Consider the following 15,272-nt stretch of genomic DNA (forward strand, 5'->3'; position numbering starts at 1 on the left):
GTAAGTGATGCCAAAATGGACACCCTTTATCTCTCAATTATAACATGTGGGCAGAGAACTATCATTATCTTGCACAGTTAGCACATGATAACACGCATGAACCAAGTCAGGGGTCCTGATCAAACTATCCGGTTGGTCGCCTCTTACGACAAGACTGTATTGTTAAAGATCAGTTGTGACACGGGTCTCTACCTGTGGTCATCACTTACTACCAGTGGTCCCATACAAACACTTTTTGACAGTGTTTTGCTGTCTACGCGCAATGTCATTTGTTTCAGTGGACAATCGATCGTTCTGTAGCGTCGACATTTAAGATATACATGAAATACAATGAAGCCCATTGCATACTTGGTGAATGGAACATAACACTTGGCTTATGACAGTGATCCTATCGCTGTTGACTGTGGTCGCACCAAGCGCACCTTCATCCCTGATACGGTTTCAGTACATCATCATCTCGTCCATGAACACGATTTATCCACCAGTATATATGAGTTTGTTTGTAGCATGAAATGACACATAGAGTTACAGAGCATATAACTATCTCACGTTGTAGGGTATATAACTATCTCACTTTGTAGGGTATATAACTCAGTAGTGACTTTGACGTCATCCTCTTCAAAGATTTGTGATCCACTTTCATTGTTGGGATGTCTCTTAAGAAATGTGGCTGATCTCACCCAAGTTATATGTCTCCTGTCAGTTATGTTATACTCATGCCCTAATTGTCGATTAAACATGCTCTGTTGGCAACTCACACAAAATTCACACCACGTGTGGAGAAAGATTTCGGTCTCAGGGAAATAACTTTGTGAGGGTTATCTCGACTGATGAACTTCTCTGTTAGAGATGAGCCCGTACACACTGTGTGAAACAAACAATGCATTCCTTGTTAAAACATTACCCAATGAAATTGAGTGATTGTTTACTTACAATTCATATACGAACAGAGGTGTTACATTTAGCTGGAGTGAGATTGAGTGAGTGAAAGACAGCGTGATCGTATTAATGTTTTCTAACCTGACCACGGCGAGGGAGTGATGCAACGTACTGCACAGGTCGTGCCATGTTTAAAGGAATCGAAACATGGTCGTACTTGTGAGAAGCTGACATGCTGACCAATTTGGAAAAGTTAAAAAATGGGAGAATGTGTGTGTAGTACTTTTCCTGAGAATATTAACACCGGATTATATACTCATGTATCTTATTGATATACATATCTTAATTATCATCAAACAACAATAATGGTTACTAATAACGTAGAAAATTTTAAACTATCAAAGTCAAACGTTATTGCAAATATGCAAATATTTTGAAGATATATTTGCCTGCATTATATGTAAAGATGACATTTTAGGAAAAACATTCATTTCACAGTTTTAGATTTATTCAGCAATCACATTAATGCATTCTATTGATGCATAGTTACAAAATGCATACGTCTGTGGAGATGTTTGGTTAAAATGGATATTAAGCATGACTTTCTTACCAAATCGCATGGACCCACTACGAGACACTCGTTAAAATGGTAGACATTTATCTCAATATAATTGGCAGTGTCGTCCAATAAACCAGTTTGTACGGCCATACCTATCCATTGGATAACCTGCTACAATTCGATAGCTATAAAACTCGCGAAATAAGATCTGACCCGGAAGTGACATACACAACAAGGAAGCCGAACCTCCAGGTAAGTGTGTCCTGGCCTGTCTCAATATATCCCAGTAAAACTGTCTTGATGTAGATATAGCTCCAGTCAAAATCGGAAAAATACGTAGATGGTAGATGATACATTTTCTACTTATGTCACACGTTAAGCTTCTACAGCCGTGCGTCAAATCAAACAGGTTATCCTATCATTGCCACTCTTACCTCAGACGCCATTACCTCTAATGTAATGTAACACCGATACAGCAAAAGCAGACCTTTTGACTTTGTGGCAATTAAACAGGGTGTTGATTGAAGCCTACTTTACAAGATAAACCTGAAACCTGAATTTGAAGAATCGTCGCCAGGTATGCTTTCAAGGCGGCCTGAACGACAGGGTAGGTAGGACAGGGTGTTTTCAGACTGACAAAGCTGGAGACATGTCACAATGACCTAAACACCCGGCGATTGTGAGGTAGGATATGTAGGTCGGAGTTGCAGGGTGGCAGCACAAGGTGTGTGGTATATACGGGTGGAGTAATAGTATATATTAACAGATCCGTTTGATACAATAAGTGTTTAGTGGTAGAGGTAGATGAAAAACATGGATGGACTTGATTATTTTAAATCATTGTTAGCAGAAGGTTTATGAGAAATGCTTAGGGTGAATAAAATGGGTGTAAAGGTATAGTAAATTATGTGTACTGGTGGGTAGTACTGGGTTTGTGGGTGAGTGTGGATAGTATATCACAACGTGGAGATTGGGGTTAAAATGTGGTATATATGGTGTATATACGGAGGTATGGGTGAAGTTAATAGTGCATGCTAGTAGACATCACAAAATGGGGATTGGCGTTAAGATGAAATAAAGGTGGTGAACATACAGGGGTAAGTGGGGGTGGATAGTGCATGCTAGTAGATATCACAAAATGGGGATTGGCGTTAAGATGTAATGTAGGTGTTGAACATACAGGAGTAAGTGGGGATGGATAGTGCATGCTAGTAGATTTCACAAAGTGGAGAATGGGGTTAAGATGTAGTATAAGTGGTGTACATGCAAGGGTGGATAAGGGTGGATGGTGTATGCCGGTAGATATGCCAGTGTGGAGGGGATAGATGTTAAGGTGTAGTAAATGTTGTAAATTCAGGGGAGGGTAGGTGCAGTGTACGGGTGAGTGAGTGAGTGAGTTTAGTTTTACGCCGCACTCAGTAATATTTAAGCTATATGGCGGCGGTCTGTAAATAATCGGGTCTGGACCAGACAATCCAGTGATCGATCAGCATCGAGCTGCACAATTGGGAACCGATGACATGTGTCAAGCAAGTCAGCGAGCCTGACCACCCGATCGAACAGTGTACGGTAGTAGATGTTAGACACTATAGCAGGCTATGGTTGAGGTGTAAAATGTACAGACGGGGGTGACTGGAAGAGGATAGTGTATACGAGTGGATAGTAAACACTGTAGGTGATTGGGGTAGAGGTCTATAGCGTACAGACTGGTGTGACAGTGCATGTAGTAGATGTCATATCATATGGCCTGTAGGACAGTTGTTGGATAAAGTATATTTAGGTCACATATCCAGTGTCGGCCTTTTGATCTTATTTTGAATAACGTATCGACATATAAGCTTACCTAACGTACAACCTTAAATTCAAATGAGCTAAATGAAATTTAGAACACAATTCTACCGTTATTTCTGTAATGAGGTAATTCTTTTCTATAGAAAACATGGTATTCATCTTCTACTAAATAAAGGTATTAGTTTTTACACACAAATTCTGTATAAGGCATATTGAACAATACCCTATTACAAGTAATGTTGACACATGAGTTGTGAACTGGTGTTCGAAATTTATACATTGCGCTCACTGCTCATATCTCTCGGATTACAGCAACATATAATTCGGATTTCAGAAGGGATTTTATATCAACAGTATACCTTTGAAAACTTGACTTGCGAAATCATTTTTCAAAATAAATATATCTTAAATATATATGCAGTCAAAAAATGCTATGGTGTGGGATACTGAGATGTTGAATGTAGTTTGTATTTGGAGAAAGCAGAAGGTGTTAGGTGTACGTGTTGAGTAACCAGAAGAGATACATAAAGGTGATGAACTTACGTATGCTGTAGCAAAATCCTTGTCAAACTACAAACGCGTGAAGGTCCGGCAAAACAGGCCTTCAGCAACTAAGGCAACTAACGAGATCAAATGGTCAGCTATATGGCAGCAGTTTCTAAATAGTCGACTTTTGGATCATACAGTGATCAGCAGCATGAGCATCGATCTGCGCAACTGGAAACCGATGACATATGTGTAAACCAAGCCAGCGGGCCTGACAACCCAATCACGTTAGTCACTTCTTATGACAAGCATAGTCACCTTTTATGTTAATCATGGGTTTGCTGAAGGCCTATTCTACACCGGACCTTCACGGTTCAGCAGTGACAGAACATCCCATCGGTTGACAAACATTGGCTTCACGACTCAGACAAGACGGTATCTGTGCCTGCAGATGTTATGTGATGTACAGTTGACGCTTCAACATCGACATCTAGGTCTTTGGTGAGAACGCACGGTTTGCCAGTAGTGAAAGAAACAGTGGCGGAGAGAGATGTTCCAGCTGTTCAGGAATGCAGACGTCGTGGTGAACGTGTTTGTTTGTGTGTGTGTTTTCTTTTTTTAGTAAAATTAGAACATGTGTGTCATTGATGTTGTAAGCTGTTTTTAATATATTTGGGTGGTTTGTTGACTGTGACTGGAGAAAAATGGATTGATTGCCCAAATGAATCAGTAACAGCAGTTAAGGTGACTATGAATATTTAATTCAAATGCAGGTTTAATCAATACTCCGGTTGAGCGTATGCATTTTCCTAGAATCAATATGCCCTTTCTGAGAAGTGCAATCGATGGAACAGAGACAACTATATTATTTGTTTCAGAATGGACGCCTTCTCCAAATGTTCTGTCTGTCTGCAGAAGTTTACCCTGAAAGGACCCGCCCCATACCTACTGCCCTGTCTTCACGCCGTGTGTGAGGCATGTGTGACATCTGTAGCTGGTTGTGTGATATCATGCTCTACATGTCAGAGCGAGGTCAAACTCACAGACACAACACTCCAGAAGGATGCAGTGAGACAGAAGGAAATATTCCATCTGACAGTTAAACATCGTCGCACCGACCTCCTCTGTACAAACGATGACGGCAACCAGGCTGTGTGCTGGTGTCAGGAGTGTGAAGAGTTCCTCTGTGAATACTGTCAGAACTTGCACAATCGTTTTAATGCTACCAGACGACATGTTGTGGAAACATTTACGGATACAACACTGGGAAGTATGTATGTTGAGTCAGTTTGTAAACTACACAATCGTTATCCTCTGGAATATTTTGATAAAAGCTGCAACAGTTTAATCTGTGCCAAATGCAGACTTGGCGGGCATGCCGACCATGATGTTGGGGATTTAAATGAGGCTGCTGATGCTGCTAAAGGACGGATAGTAGAACATGGGAAGAACGTGTCTGCATATCGTATTTCCCACCAAACATATCTGAAGAGCATCAGTAAAGCCATAAATGACACAAAGAAGACAAGCAGTGCTCTGAAGGAGGCCATCCACCACACTTTCCATTCCTTACGGACAAAACTCGACCAAAGAGAGAAGGAGCTGATCATCGAGCTTGAGAACCAGACGAAGCAGGAACTGTTAAGTCTGCACACCAAGCAAGTTACCTCTGAAGGTGAAAGTGAACGATGCAAGTGGACCTCAGACTACATCAAGACAGTACTCAGATATGCTTCAAACTCAGACTATCTAACACTGGAGAGTTCAATACAAGACACAACGAAGACGCACCTTGCATCACTACCTCCACACAGGCTCAGGACACATGTAGCCACTTTCAACACGAGAGGGCTGGATAAACTGAAATCCGAAATTTCGGAATTCGGGTCTATCAGTGCATATGGCTCAGATCAAACAGGTACCTACTTACACACACACACGCACACACACACTCTCTCTGTCTTTCTCTCTCTCTCTCCCTCTCTCTCTCTCTATATATATATATATCCTTCTCTCTCTCCCTCTCTAACTCAAGCACACTCGGTAATACCAAAGGTAATAGTCATTAATAAACTTAAATGTGTTGGGTTCATTTATTCTCAAATGTAAATGAACCTTTTTTGTGTGTTTCATGAGCACTTCAAAGAGCATGTTAGAACATGTAGAGAAGCAACTCATTCGGTATTCGTCGAGTTTAGGTGAAATAATACATTGTCGTCAAAAAAAGCATCATTTTTGAGTAAAAGCTTCGTGTTATCAAAGCCTAGGGTGTTCCCATACCTTTTTTGGGTTATAGTATAGAGAGAGAGTGAAAATGTGATGACCTTTTTGTGAATTCTTCAGTCGAGTGTCACTTTATGGTGATATGATCATGTTCAGTCCGAAGACTTTTCTACAACAATTCAGTTAGGCGTAGACAATTTGATTTGTAACAGTTGTTGGTTATTTTACAGACAATGGAACACAGACAGACGGCAGTCATCTAACAGATGCTGACAGCAAACACGAGCATGTAAGTACTTCGTAATGACTGCACATGCCTATGTGTCTCGTTTCTTCCTTAGTAATCAATATTAACAATTTGCGATCAACAGCGAAATATGTTATTATTGTCTGTACACAAAACTGATGTTTGAAGTTTAAACAAACCTACTGCTCTTTCAATTTTGAATTGCGACATTAATGTATATCCTTTTCTTACAAGCTGGAGTTCTTGGAGGTTCCTAACGATCCAACAGCAATGCCACGTTTTGGTAAGTAAAACACTGAAATAGGAAACAACTTTACGAGAACTGTCTGACCTACACCAGCGCTAAAAGAAACACATCACCTTGACACATCCCAGATGTCGAAATGACAACGATTGTTGTTTTCACCAATGATTTGACTCCCATTTTTAGACAGAAATCGCATGTAAAAGCTTCCATGATTTTCGCGAAACGAGGTTAATGATACTTGACAGGTTCGAGAAGATAGCGATCGTCTACTTCAGGTGATAAAGCCTATAATCACCGATTGTAAAGCCTAGAGTATCTTCAGCCTTAAATTCTCTGAGGATTGTAAGCTATCTCGCCAGGTATGGTCGACCCTCCCATGTTTTGGGATCACAGGACTCAGTTGTCTCTATAATCCTCTAATCTCCAGCACAGGCTTTAACTGCTACCACTACATGAGTTTAGTTATTCAAGACACATTTATGACTCATCATTCAGATTACTGATGGAAAGTGCTTCTATTCAGCATTTCTATGGCTCTGTGGTTATTCGTCCCTGTCATCGAGGTCAGTGACCAGTTTCCTCATCTTCCAGACATCCATCTGGAAGTCATCCTATTTAGACTCAACAGACAACTTCATTTTGTTCTAATGTTGCTTCATTAACATCGTTAGATAATTAATGCTTACAAGTTAAAGACTATTCTCTACTAGAAATTTCAGAATTAAGGGCAATTTATCGCACTGAAAAACCTCACCCATTCGACATGGTGTCTGCATACTTTGGTAGTGCTTCAAAGGCTAATGACAAATGTAGGTCTGGTAGATAAAAGTCTACACATGGTTCTGGAGCTTACTGTGTTATCAGTACAACAATTGGATGGAGACAGTTTGTTATTTTTTTGAAAGGCATTTAGAAGTTGGACGAACAGGAATACATGACACGTTCTATGGATAATAACTTCTTTTTATTCTTTACACGAAATTTCAGAGCGACTTATTGTTGCTTCATCAGGCTGGATGTGTTCAAGTAACATGTTTCAGGAGGATCCAGGTTAGACAAAGATTCCACTCATGGTAGATGAAGCAATGTTGAGACAGGAGTAGTGTTCATGAATATTTCAAAGGGACAAAGCAAAAGGACGCAGTCATATAACATGATATGGATAGCTTTTACGTATATTTTGATAAGAATGCATTTAATAATCTTATACATCATCGGCACCATTTAGAAATGGACGGCAGCTGAATAGCAAGTCGAATTGCAGTTGGCCAGTAAAACCCATTTGGGAAACTTAACAGACTGAGCTTTGTGTTGATAGATGGTATGGTGTTCTCAATAGAGCCGTACCCAACTTTCATTCTTAAAATCCAATTTAGTTTTAGTACGTCTCTTTTCTGTGGACCCGTGAAGGTCCCTGGGTAGAATAGGCCTTCAGCAACCCATGCTTGCCATAAAAGGCTACTGTGCTTGTCGTAAGAGGCGACTAACGGGATGGCTGGTCAAGCTTGATTGACACTCGTCATCGGTTCCCAATTGCTCAGATCGATGCTCATGATCTGTGGATTATCTGGTCCAGATTCGATTACTTACAGACCGCTGCCATATAGCTCGAATGGTGCTGAGTGCGGCGTAAAACTAAACTCACTCACTCTGTTCTTTCTGTGATTCTTCCATGTGTAGCGAGGATGCATGTTGCAGATGCTGGGTGTGAAAGCTGTAGACGTAAAACAGGGACGATGACGCCGGTGACTCTGCGGTGTAAGTACAATCAGATTCTAACTGTCTAAACTGTTAATGAAGCGCCGTTGTCTCCACTTCACATATATGCGTGAAGTTCTGGCTTAAAATCGGTCTTCAGTAACCCAAGTTTGTCGTAAGAGGCAACTAGCAAGATCGGGTTTTTAAGCTCCTCGGTGGAAATATATCATCTTACCCTAGTTGCATAGATCGATGCTCATGATGTTGATCACTGAATTGTCTGGCCCTGCCTCGAGTAATTATAACCGTGGCCAAACAACTGAAATGTTACCGATTATGGTGTAAAACTAGACTCATTCACTCATTCCTTTGCTACTGTAAATTATTTACTGAGAGCAAAAGAAACGCATCTGTTGGAATATTTCTGAGTGCACCGTTAACCACAAACCAACCGACCATTCATAAAAATGATTGGTCAATGACTGCCGTTTAAACACCAACTGTAGTGTTCGTGCTGTAGACGGTATGCTATACAAATATACAGTTTAGAGGGTGCTGTACGCAGGATGTCCTACAATGATTGCTGTACATAGGATGCTGTAGTCAGCTTGCTGAACATAGGATGCTGTACATAGGATGCTGTACACGGGATGCTGTGCATAGGATGCTGTACTTAGGATGCTGTACACAGGATGTTGTACACGGGATGCTGTACACGGGATGCTGTATACGGGATGCTGGACAAGGGATGCTGAACACAGGATGCTGTACATAGGATGCTGTAGTCAGCTTGCTGAACATAGGATGCTGTACATAGGATGCTGTACTTAGGATGCTGTACACAGGATGTTGTACACGGTATGCTGTACACGGGATGCTGTACATGGGATACTGCACACAGGATGCTGTACATGGGATTCTGTACGCAGTATGTTGTACACGGGATGCTGTAGTAGGCGTCCTGCCAACAACAGGCTGCAGACGGGACGCTATAGACAGTATGCTGTAGACAGGATGATGTACACGGGATTCTGTACACAGTATGCCCTATACAGGATGTTGTACACAGGATTCCATGTAAAGGGTGCTGTACACACAGAATGCTATACACAGGATGCAATACACAGGATGGTGTACAGGGAATACTGTACACAGGATATTCTACACACGATGCTCTACACAGGATGTTCTACACAAGATGCTCTACATGGATGCTCTACACAGGATGCTGTTCTGGGCGCGCTGTACACGCGATGATGTACCCGCTGCTACTGAATTCCCTGAATACACACTACTGTGGTGTGATGGTCATTCCTTTCAACACCGTTTGAGAAAGTGAATTGTATTTTACGCTGATTCTAGCAATCTTGCAATACTATCGCCGCGAGAGTACAAGGCTCTGTGGGTTGTGGTATTCTTAGCTCTATAAATACTGGAATGGCTCTGGGTCTACAGACATACCCTATATGATTTAAAGAAACAACGCTGTGTTGGGTTGTAGATTTATCTGCATTTCTTGAAGATGGTACATATACATATTCTATTATCACTGATTATTAGACATCAAGTAAAGCAACGCTTCTGAGAGAAGACCATTGAAATCTAAGGCATCTGCTTTCGATTTTTCAACAATAACTCTTTTAGATCGTTGATCACACTTCATATTTCCTGAGATCATTTATACGACACTGGAACGAGTACTCACGACTGGATGGTTTGATCATTGATAAATGTTGGAGTTGAATATATGGTAAGTGCAAAAGGGTCTTCATCTTTATACTTGAGAAGCTTAGCTGGATTTCTCACTAACACCCCTAAGCAAAATGGCCTTCCCCCATCAATCCAACATATTGTCAGTGTATTCGTGATTCAGATGACAGAAACACAGACGCATGTTTACATTCACAACTGCCGATCTATTTCGACTTTAATATGCTGTGTAGAGTGTAGAGTGAGTGGGTTAGTATGATTTGACACAGCTTGTAGCACTATTCAAGCAACATAACAACGGGGAACACCAGAATTGGGTTTCACACGTTGTACCCATCTGAGGAATCAAAGACCGGTCTTCAGTGTAACGAATCAACATTGTAATCTCTAGGCTACCCCACCGCCCCACTAAGTAGAAAAGATATTGTGTGCTTTCATGAGTTTGTATCTCAGATCGCATGGCGTGGTTAAAGGAGATATTTTAAGGGTTGAAAGCTAAAACATATTTCATATGACTTAGGAACCGTCCTATTTATCGTATACGTCATTACTTGGCTGTCGTTTTTAAACAGTTACCGAGAAAAAACATAACGCTATCCTTGCATAGCTTGTAATCAGATGACATTTGGCATTTAAAATGAGAGTTGCTCATAACATCGATCAGTGGTGTCAAATATCGCATTCACTAGACAGGATCAAAAGGAATGGGGCTCCTATTGTTTGCTGCTCTGAGAGATGACGTCTTTGGTGTTGAATTCTTTATCTGTGGTGTAATGTAGTTACTTAACAATGTGTTGCACTTTCAGGTCATAAACGGTTTCTCCACGTGTTTCAAAGTGGAATTGAACGTCATTGTTGTTGTCGATGTCAACATCTGGAGTAATGCTTAATGGTGTCCCCGTCCACAGATAGAAATCGGCTCACACGGTGCCATCACTTCACGTCCAAAAGCGTTCGAGGACGTATAAACGTTCGTAGGGTAGAAAAGCCAAACATGTCATATGCTACTATGCCCATGACGATCCGGGTTAAAATCGATCTTTAGTAGTGCACGCTTGTCGTAAAAAGGCGACTGACTAATGGTACAGGGCGGTCAGGTTCCCTGACTGTGCTCATCATGTTGATCACCGGATTCTCTGGTCCAGTCTTGATTATGTACAGACCACCGCCATGTTACTGAAAGATTGATGATTGCGGCATTAAACAACAGTGAACCAGTCAAACATATATTCAGTGGAAACTAATCCTCTTCTTGTTGAGTTTAATAGGAAACAATAAACGGAGATATTACATCAACTGGTAGTAAAAGAGAACTACAATAAACAGAAACACATGCCGGGATTTTGCTCACAGACAACTGGAGGATCATGTCACAAGCAAACGGACGGTCTATCTGACCATCGATACTCACTGTCTATTCTCTAACTTAACTGGCTCTGTTTAGTTCAAAGGGGTTCTACTTTTACCAACGGCCCGACACAGAAAATTTGCAAATTATCTTTAGCAATATAAGTTATCACATCGTGTCTCGGGAAATACGGGGTTTTATCAGTCCCTCGTAAGGTTGTATTCCCCGATTCTCACTTCTCACGTCGTCACCAAGGTGTAACGGGAGGATATGACTTTCGCAGCGGGAGTATAAAAGTCGTATACTCCCGCTGGCGGATCGTGATGGATGTACATGGTGTTTTATCAGAGTCAAGTGGACCAATGAAAACTCGACATTCTTACATGAGGCCATATAATAGGATTTAATTCTCAGCTATAATGTTAACTGTTCTTCATAAACTTATCAAATTCCATCTGTATCATTTAGTTTAATATCAGTGAAATGTGTAAGATGAAAGCCTACAATTATAATAATAAGATGCGAATATATGTAGCTCAGCTAGACGGCAGATAATACAGTTTACTGAAAGGTGACAGTACTTGGAAGTGCTTGATCGTTATTCGAAAATTCTAGGTTTTACATGTTGAATTGAATATTCACTGAAATGAGTAAACGTGTTTGACTGTTTTTCATAGAATAGAAGACTGTAGACTATCCCTGATTTCAGATACTGTCTGTGAAGGAAAGATGATTCATGCGACATCGTTAAAGATGAATGTTTACTCCCTACCAAAGTCAAAACTTGTTTCAAAGTACACGTTCATGTTTTATTTCTTTCTGAAACTGTAGCTAAAGAGTTAATCATATCTGAAACTGACAAGTTTGAGAACAGTGTTATAAAAACAAACATGAGAGAATACATGTCACAGCCAATACACATAACGTGACAACCTGTGTCCCGCCAAGCGACTGTGTTCAGGCTGTGGTTAGTGATTGATTGAAGCTGACGTAGAAGTTACCTGATGATACTGTGGCTGTTGAACACTCAAATATCGGCAAACAACTACTTTGTCAGTCTTATTGTTTACTAAATCGTATACGAAGAGTTTAGAATACAAACAATGATAGTTTCATCATGATGGGAAGTTTATACAAATGTGTTTTCAGACGGCAAGTGTCAATTTCTGACTACAGACAACAAACCAGCTCAACTAACAATTTCTTACAAAATGTTTCATGGAGAGTTTATTTCATTGTCAGTCAATGTAAAATTGTATGAAAAAAATTTAGAATACCCATACATATATTCACAGCGTTATAATATCTATTTATATCACAGTTATGACACAATTCACACACAGACGAAAATGGCAGCCGATATTCAGTGCGCTGTTTTGTAAACATGGAAACGAGGTTGACATTAAAATGTCTAATTTGTTGTTTGAAGTCGGGAAATTTGTTAAACTGTAAAACAAAATGTATATTTCCAGGTCCTCAAATACAACTGGACGCTGCTCGAGCCAACACAGACTGGTGCCACGTAACTACAGACGGTGAGCTGGTCAACTCGCCGCCCACCACACAACACAGACACAGCGGCAGGTTACGGAAATATCGGGGTACATGTGCCTCCACCTCCATCCCCCTTCCTCCACCATCCTCCCCTGGCCCACACACCCCACAATACTGGGAGACACACTCTAGGGTGGGTGTGGTGGGTGGAGGGTTGGGGTGGCTTGTCCTGGAGGTGGGTGTGGTGGAGGAGAGTCAGCTGGACAGTGAGAGGTATGTTTGTCTACAGCCCCGCTCCTGGTGTGTCAGTGTATGGAGCTGTGACACACACCGGGGGAGTCTCTGTACCATCGTGTGTCAGCAGGGGGAGAAGGGGATGTGTTACAATAACACAATGTCTAACACACCCGGCACACAGGCCACCCTCCACTATGGCGTTGTGTTGGATGTGGGGAGGGGACGACTCGCCTTCATCGACCTGGACAGAGAGGTTGTTTTAGCCAAGGTGGATGTTGAGTGGAGGGAGTCTCTTCTTCCCGTGTTTGGTGCTGGTCGGCGAGATCTCTACACAGTCAACATGAAGGTGATAAGTGGGGTAGACATCCCCATGACTGACACCAAGAAGTCACTTATCTCTGACGCCTTGAATTAGACAATGAAATAACCATGACATTGTGTAAACATGTAAATGTGACTTATTTATTTATACTGTCAAATGTAACTGTAGTGATTGAGGCGGACGTATAAGTTGTCTGTCCATGGGCTGTTTGTTGTGTACAAGAATGTAACGAGGTCAGCTAAATGTGTTGTTTTTCTACTTGACTCGATTCTGTAGGATGTTACAAACATTTTGTATCCAGACGTGACTATTGTTATGATTATTATTCTGCAGTAGTTAACCAGTTTATCATACATTTCATACGTGTCTGGACATTGTTACAACAAATAAGTGAATGCACAAATTCATCCAAAATTATTCCAGATCGTGAATATATTACCATATTTGGTTTCTACTACGTAATGTAAGTGTTTTAAATCCTCACATTAACAGTTTGTGATGAAATTATTGTCGTTGTGAATCCACACACGTCACATTTGATGTCAGTGACGAGGTGTGGTGAAAGTGATTGAAGCGGACATAGAATGTCCTCGTGTACGTGGCGAGACGCATATTCCGAAACACAATCAAGTTCACAGAATCTTTTGTTTCTCTGATTAGCTAGGTTTTATTGTCAGTAAGAAGTGTTTGAAATCTACACTTGAACAATATTGGGGTGTAGTGAAGCGGAAATGGCAGATTCTAAATATATGCTGTAACACTACACAGACACGGGAATGACTAAAGAAAAGAAAAATGACATCAGTTTCTGCTTGTTTAATGGTATTATTTATTCTGCAGTGACCAACACATGCACTAGCTACTTAAAACAAGAGCAAGTATGACAAGTTATATCAGCGACACCAGAGGTTAAAATCATTCTATTTCTCAGATTTGATTATGGGGCAGTTCCAATGAGCTGCAGTCAAAGGGAAGTAACTCTATGCGGGATGCTGTGACCGAACCTGTTTTTGCACTTCGCCACTCTCGATGCTCATACTGTTGATGTTTGGATTGTCTGGTCGAGATTCGATTATTTACAGACCGCTGCCACGTAGGTGAAAGAATAATCACTAACTCAACTTTACTGTGAGGACTTATAGTCTGTTGCTGTTTCAACCGACCATGTTCATTTAGATACACACCTATTATTTCGTGTCAGTGACGTTATGTGATGAAAGTGATTGAACCGGACACAGAAGGGCCTCGTGTACGAGGCGCATATTCCGAAACACAAGCAAGCTCACACACTCTGTTCTTTCTCTGCTTTGATGGGTCTTATTGTCAGTAAGTCACCTGCGTTGGGGTAAGTGTAGCCTTAATGGGAGAATTTTGGTGTATTTAGTCTTCCATGTGCAGCAAATACACCCACAACAAAAACCAATATAAGTGTAGGTGATAACATGACTGTGTGACGTGGACTGGCTTCCGTCACTTAAAAACGCGTACCACTTGTTCCGTGCCCAGCCTATCTTCAGAGACTTTAGAGTCTTTAGACACTGATCTGATATGATATGATCACATGTTTCAACTCATTGTTTTGACTCATTAACCCTGTATCCGTCTAAAAAATTGTATATGTCTGAGGAAAGCACATTAACGGATGTATTTATGATATAACTCAAAGGTGTATTAGGGCTATGATTTTAGCACTCGTTAGTTTTGTGTCCACACCTATACTAACAGTCAACACTAGACCCAGTCGTCAGCTGTGTGGCAAGGGCGGTCACGTAGCTTAGTGGTGAGGGCGTTCGCTCGTCACGTCGAGGTTACTGTTTTGATCAACCTCGTGGGTAGAATATGTGAAGCCCTTTTCTGGTATCCGCCGCCATGATATTGCTGGAATAATTATAAAAACTCACTCATTAGTTTGCTTGATAATGATATCATTAGTAACATCAGAGTTTCACAGACATATTTACAGGAGAGAACAAAGTGAAGTGTCATCATGTACTAGCTGTGCGTCAACAATACCAACACCTCTCAAATACT

At 41.0% G+C, this 15,272-nt stretch overlaps 1 protein-coding gene across 2 annotated transcripts; it reads left to right on the forward strand.

The window, feature by feature from the left end:
- Positions 1–1,668: 1,668 nt before the first annotated feature.
- Positions 1,669–14,040, forward strand: LOC137269807 (protein PML-like). Of its 2 annotated transcripts, none has more exons than XM_067803644.1 (6): positions 1,669–1,690; positions 4,594–5,633; positions 6,169–6,227; positions 6,420–6,468; positions 8,131–8,190; positions 12,661–14,040. In XM_067803644.1, the coding sequence occupies exons 2-6, from the start codon at positions 4,595–4,597 to the stop codon at positions 13,332–13,334; spliced, it is 1,881 nt and encodes a 626-aa protein (XP_067659745.1). In that variant the 5' UTR covers positions 1,669–1,690; position 4,594; the 3' UTR covers positions 13,335–14,040. The 2 variants fall into 2 exon arrangements, with proteins under 2 accessions (XP_067659745.1, XP_067659746.1); XM_067803645.1 differs by lacking the exon at positions 1,669–1,690 and adding an exon at positions 4,201–4,216 and having other exon boundaries at positions 12,661–13,745.
- Positions 14,041–15,272: the final 1,232 nt, after the last annotated feature.

This window comes from Haliotis asinina, unplaced genomic scaffold (genome assembly GCF_037392515.1).
Source record: "Haliotis asinina isolate JCU_RB_2024 unplaced genomic scaffold, JCU_Hal_asi_v2 scaffold_17, whole genome shotgun sequence".
Lineage (NCBI taxonomy): Eukaryota > Metazoa > Mollusca > Gastropoda > Lepetellida > Haliotidae > Haliotis > Haliotis asinina.

What these genes read in the sequence shown, in the direction of transcription:
- LOC137269807 (XM_067803644.1), top strand. Translation starts at nt 4,595, where the DNA reads ATGGACGCCTTCTCCAAATGTTCTGTCTGTCTGCAGAAGTTTACCCTG. An exon ending in ATATGGCTCAGATCAAACAG is followed by an intron (nt 5,634 to 6,168) that starts GTACCTACTTAC and finishes GTTATTTTACAG; the next exon opens with ACAATGGAACACAGACAGAC. An exon ending in GACGCCGGTGACTCTGCGGT is followed by an intron (nt 8,191 to 12,660) that starts GTAAGTACAATC and finishes GTATATTTCCAG; the next exon opens with GTCCTCAAATACAACTGGAC.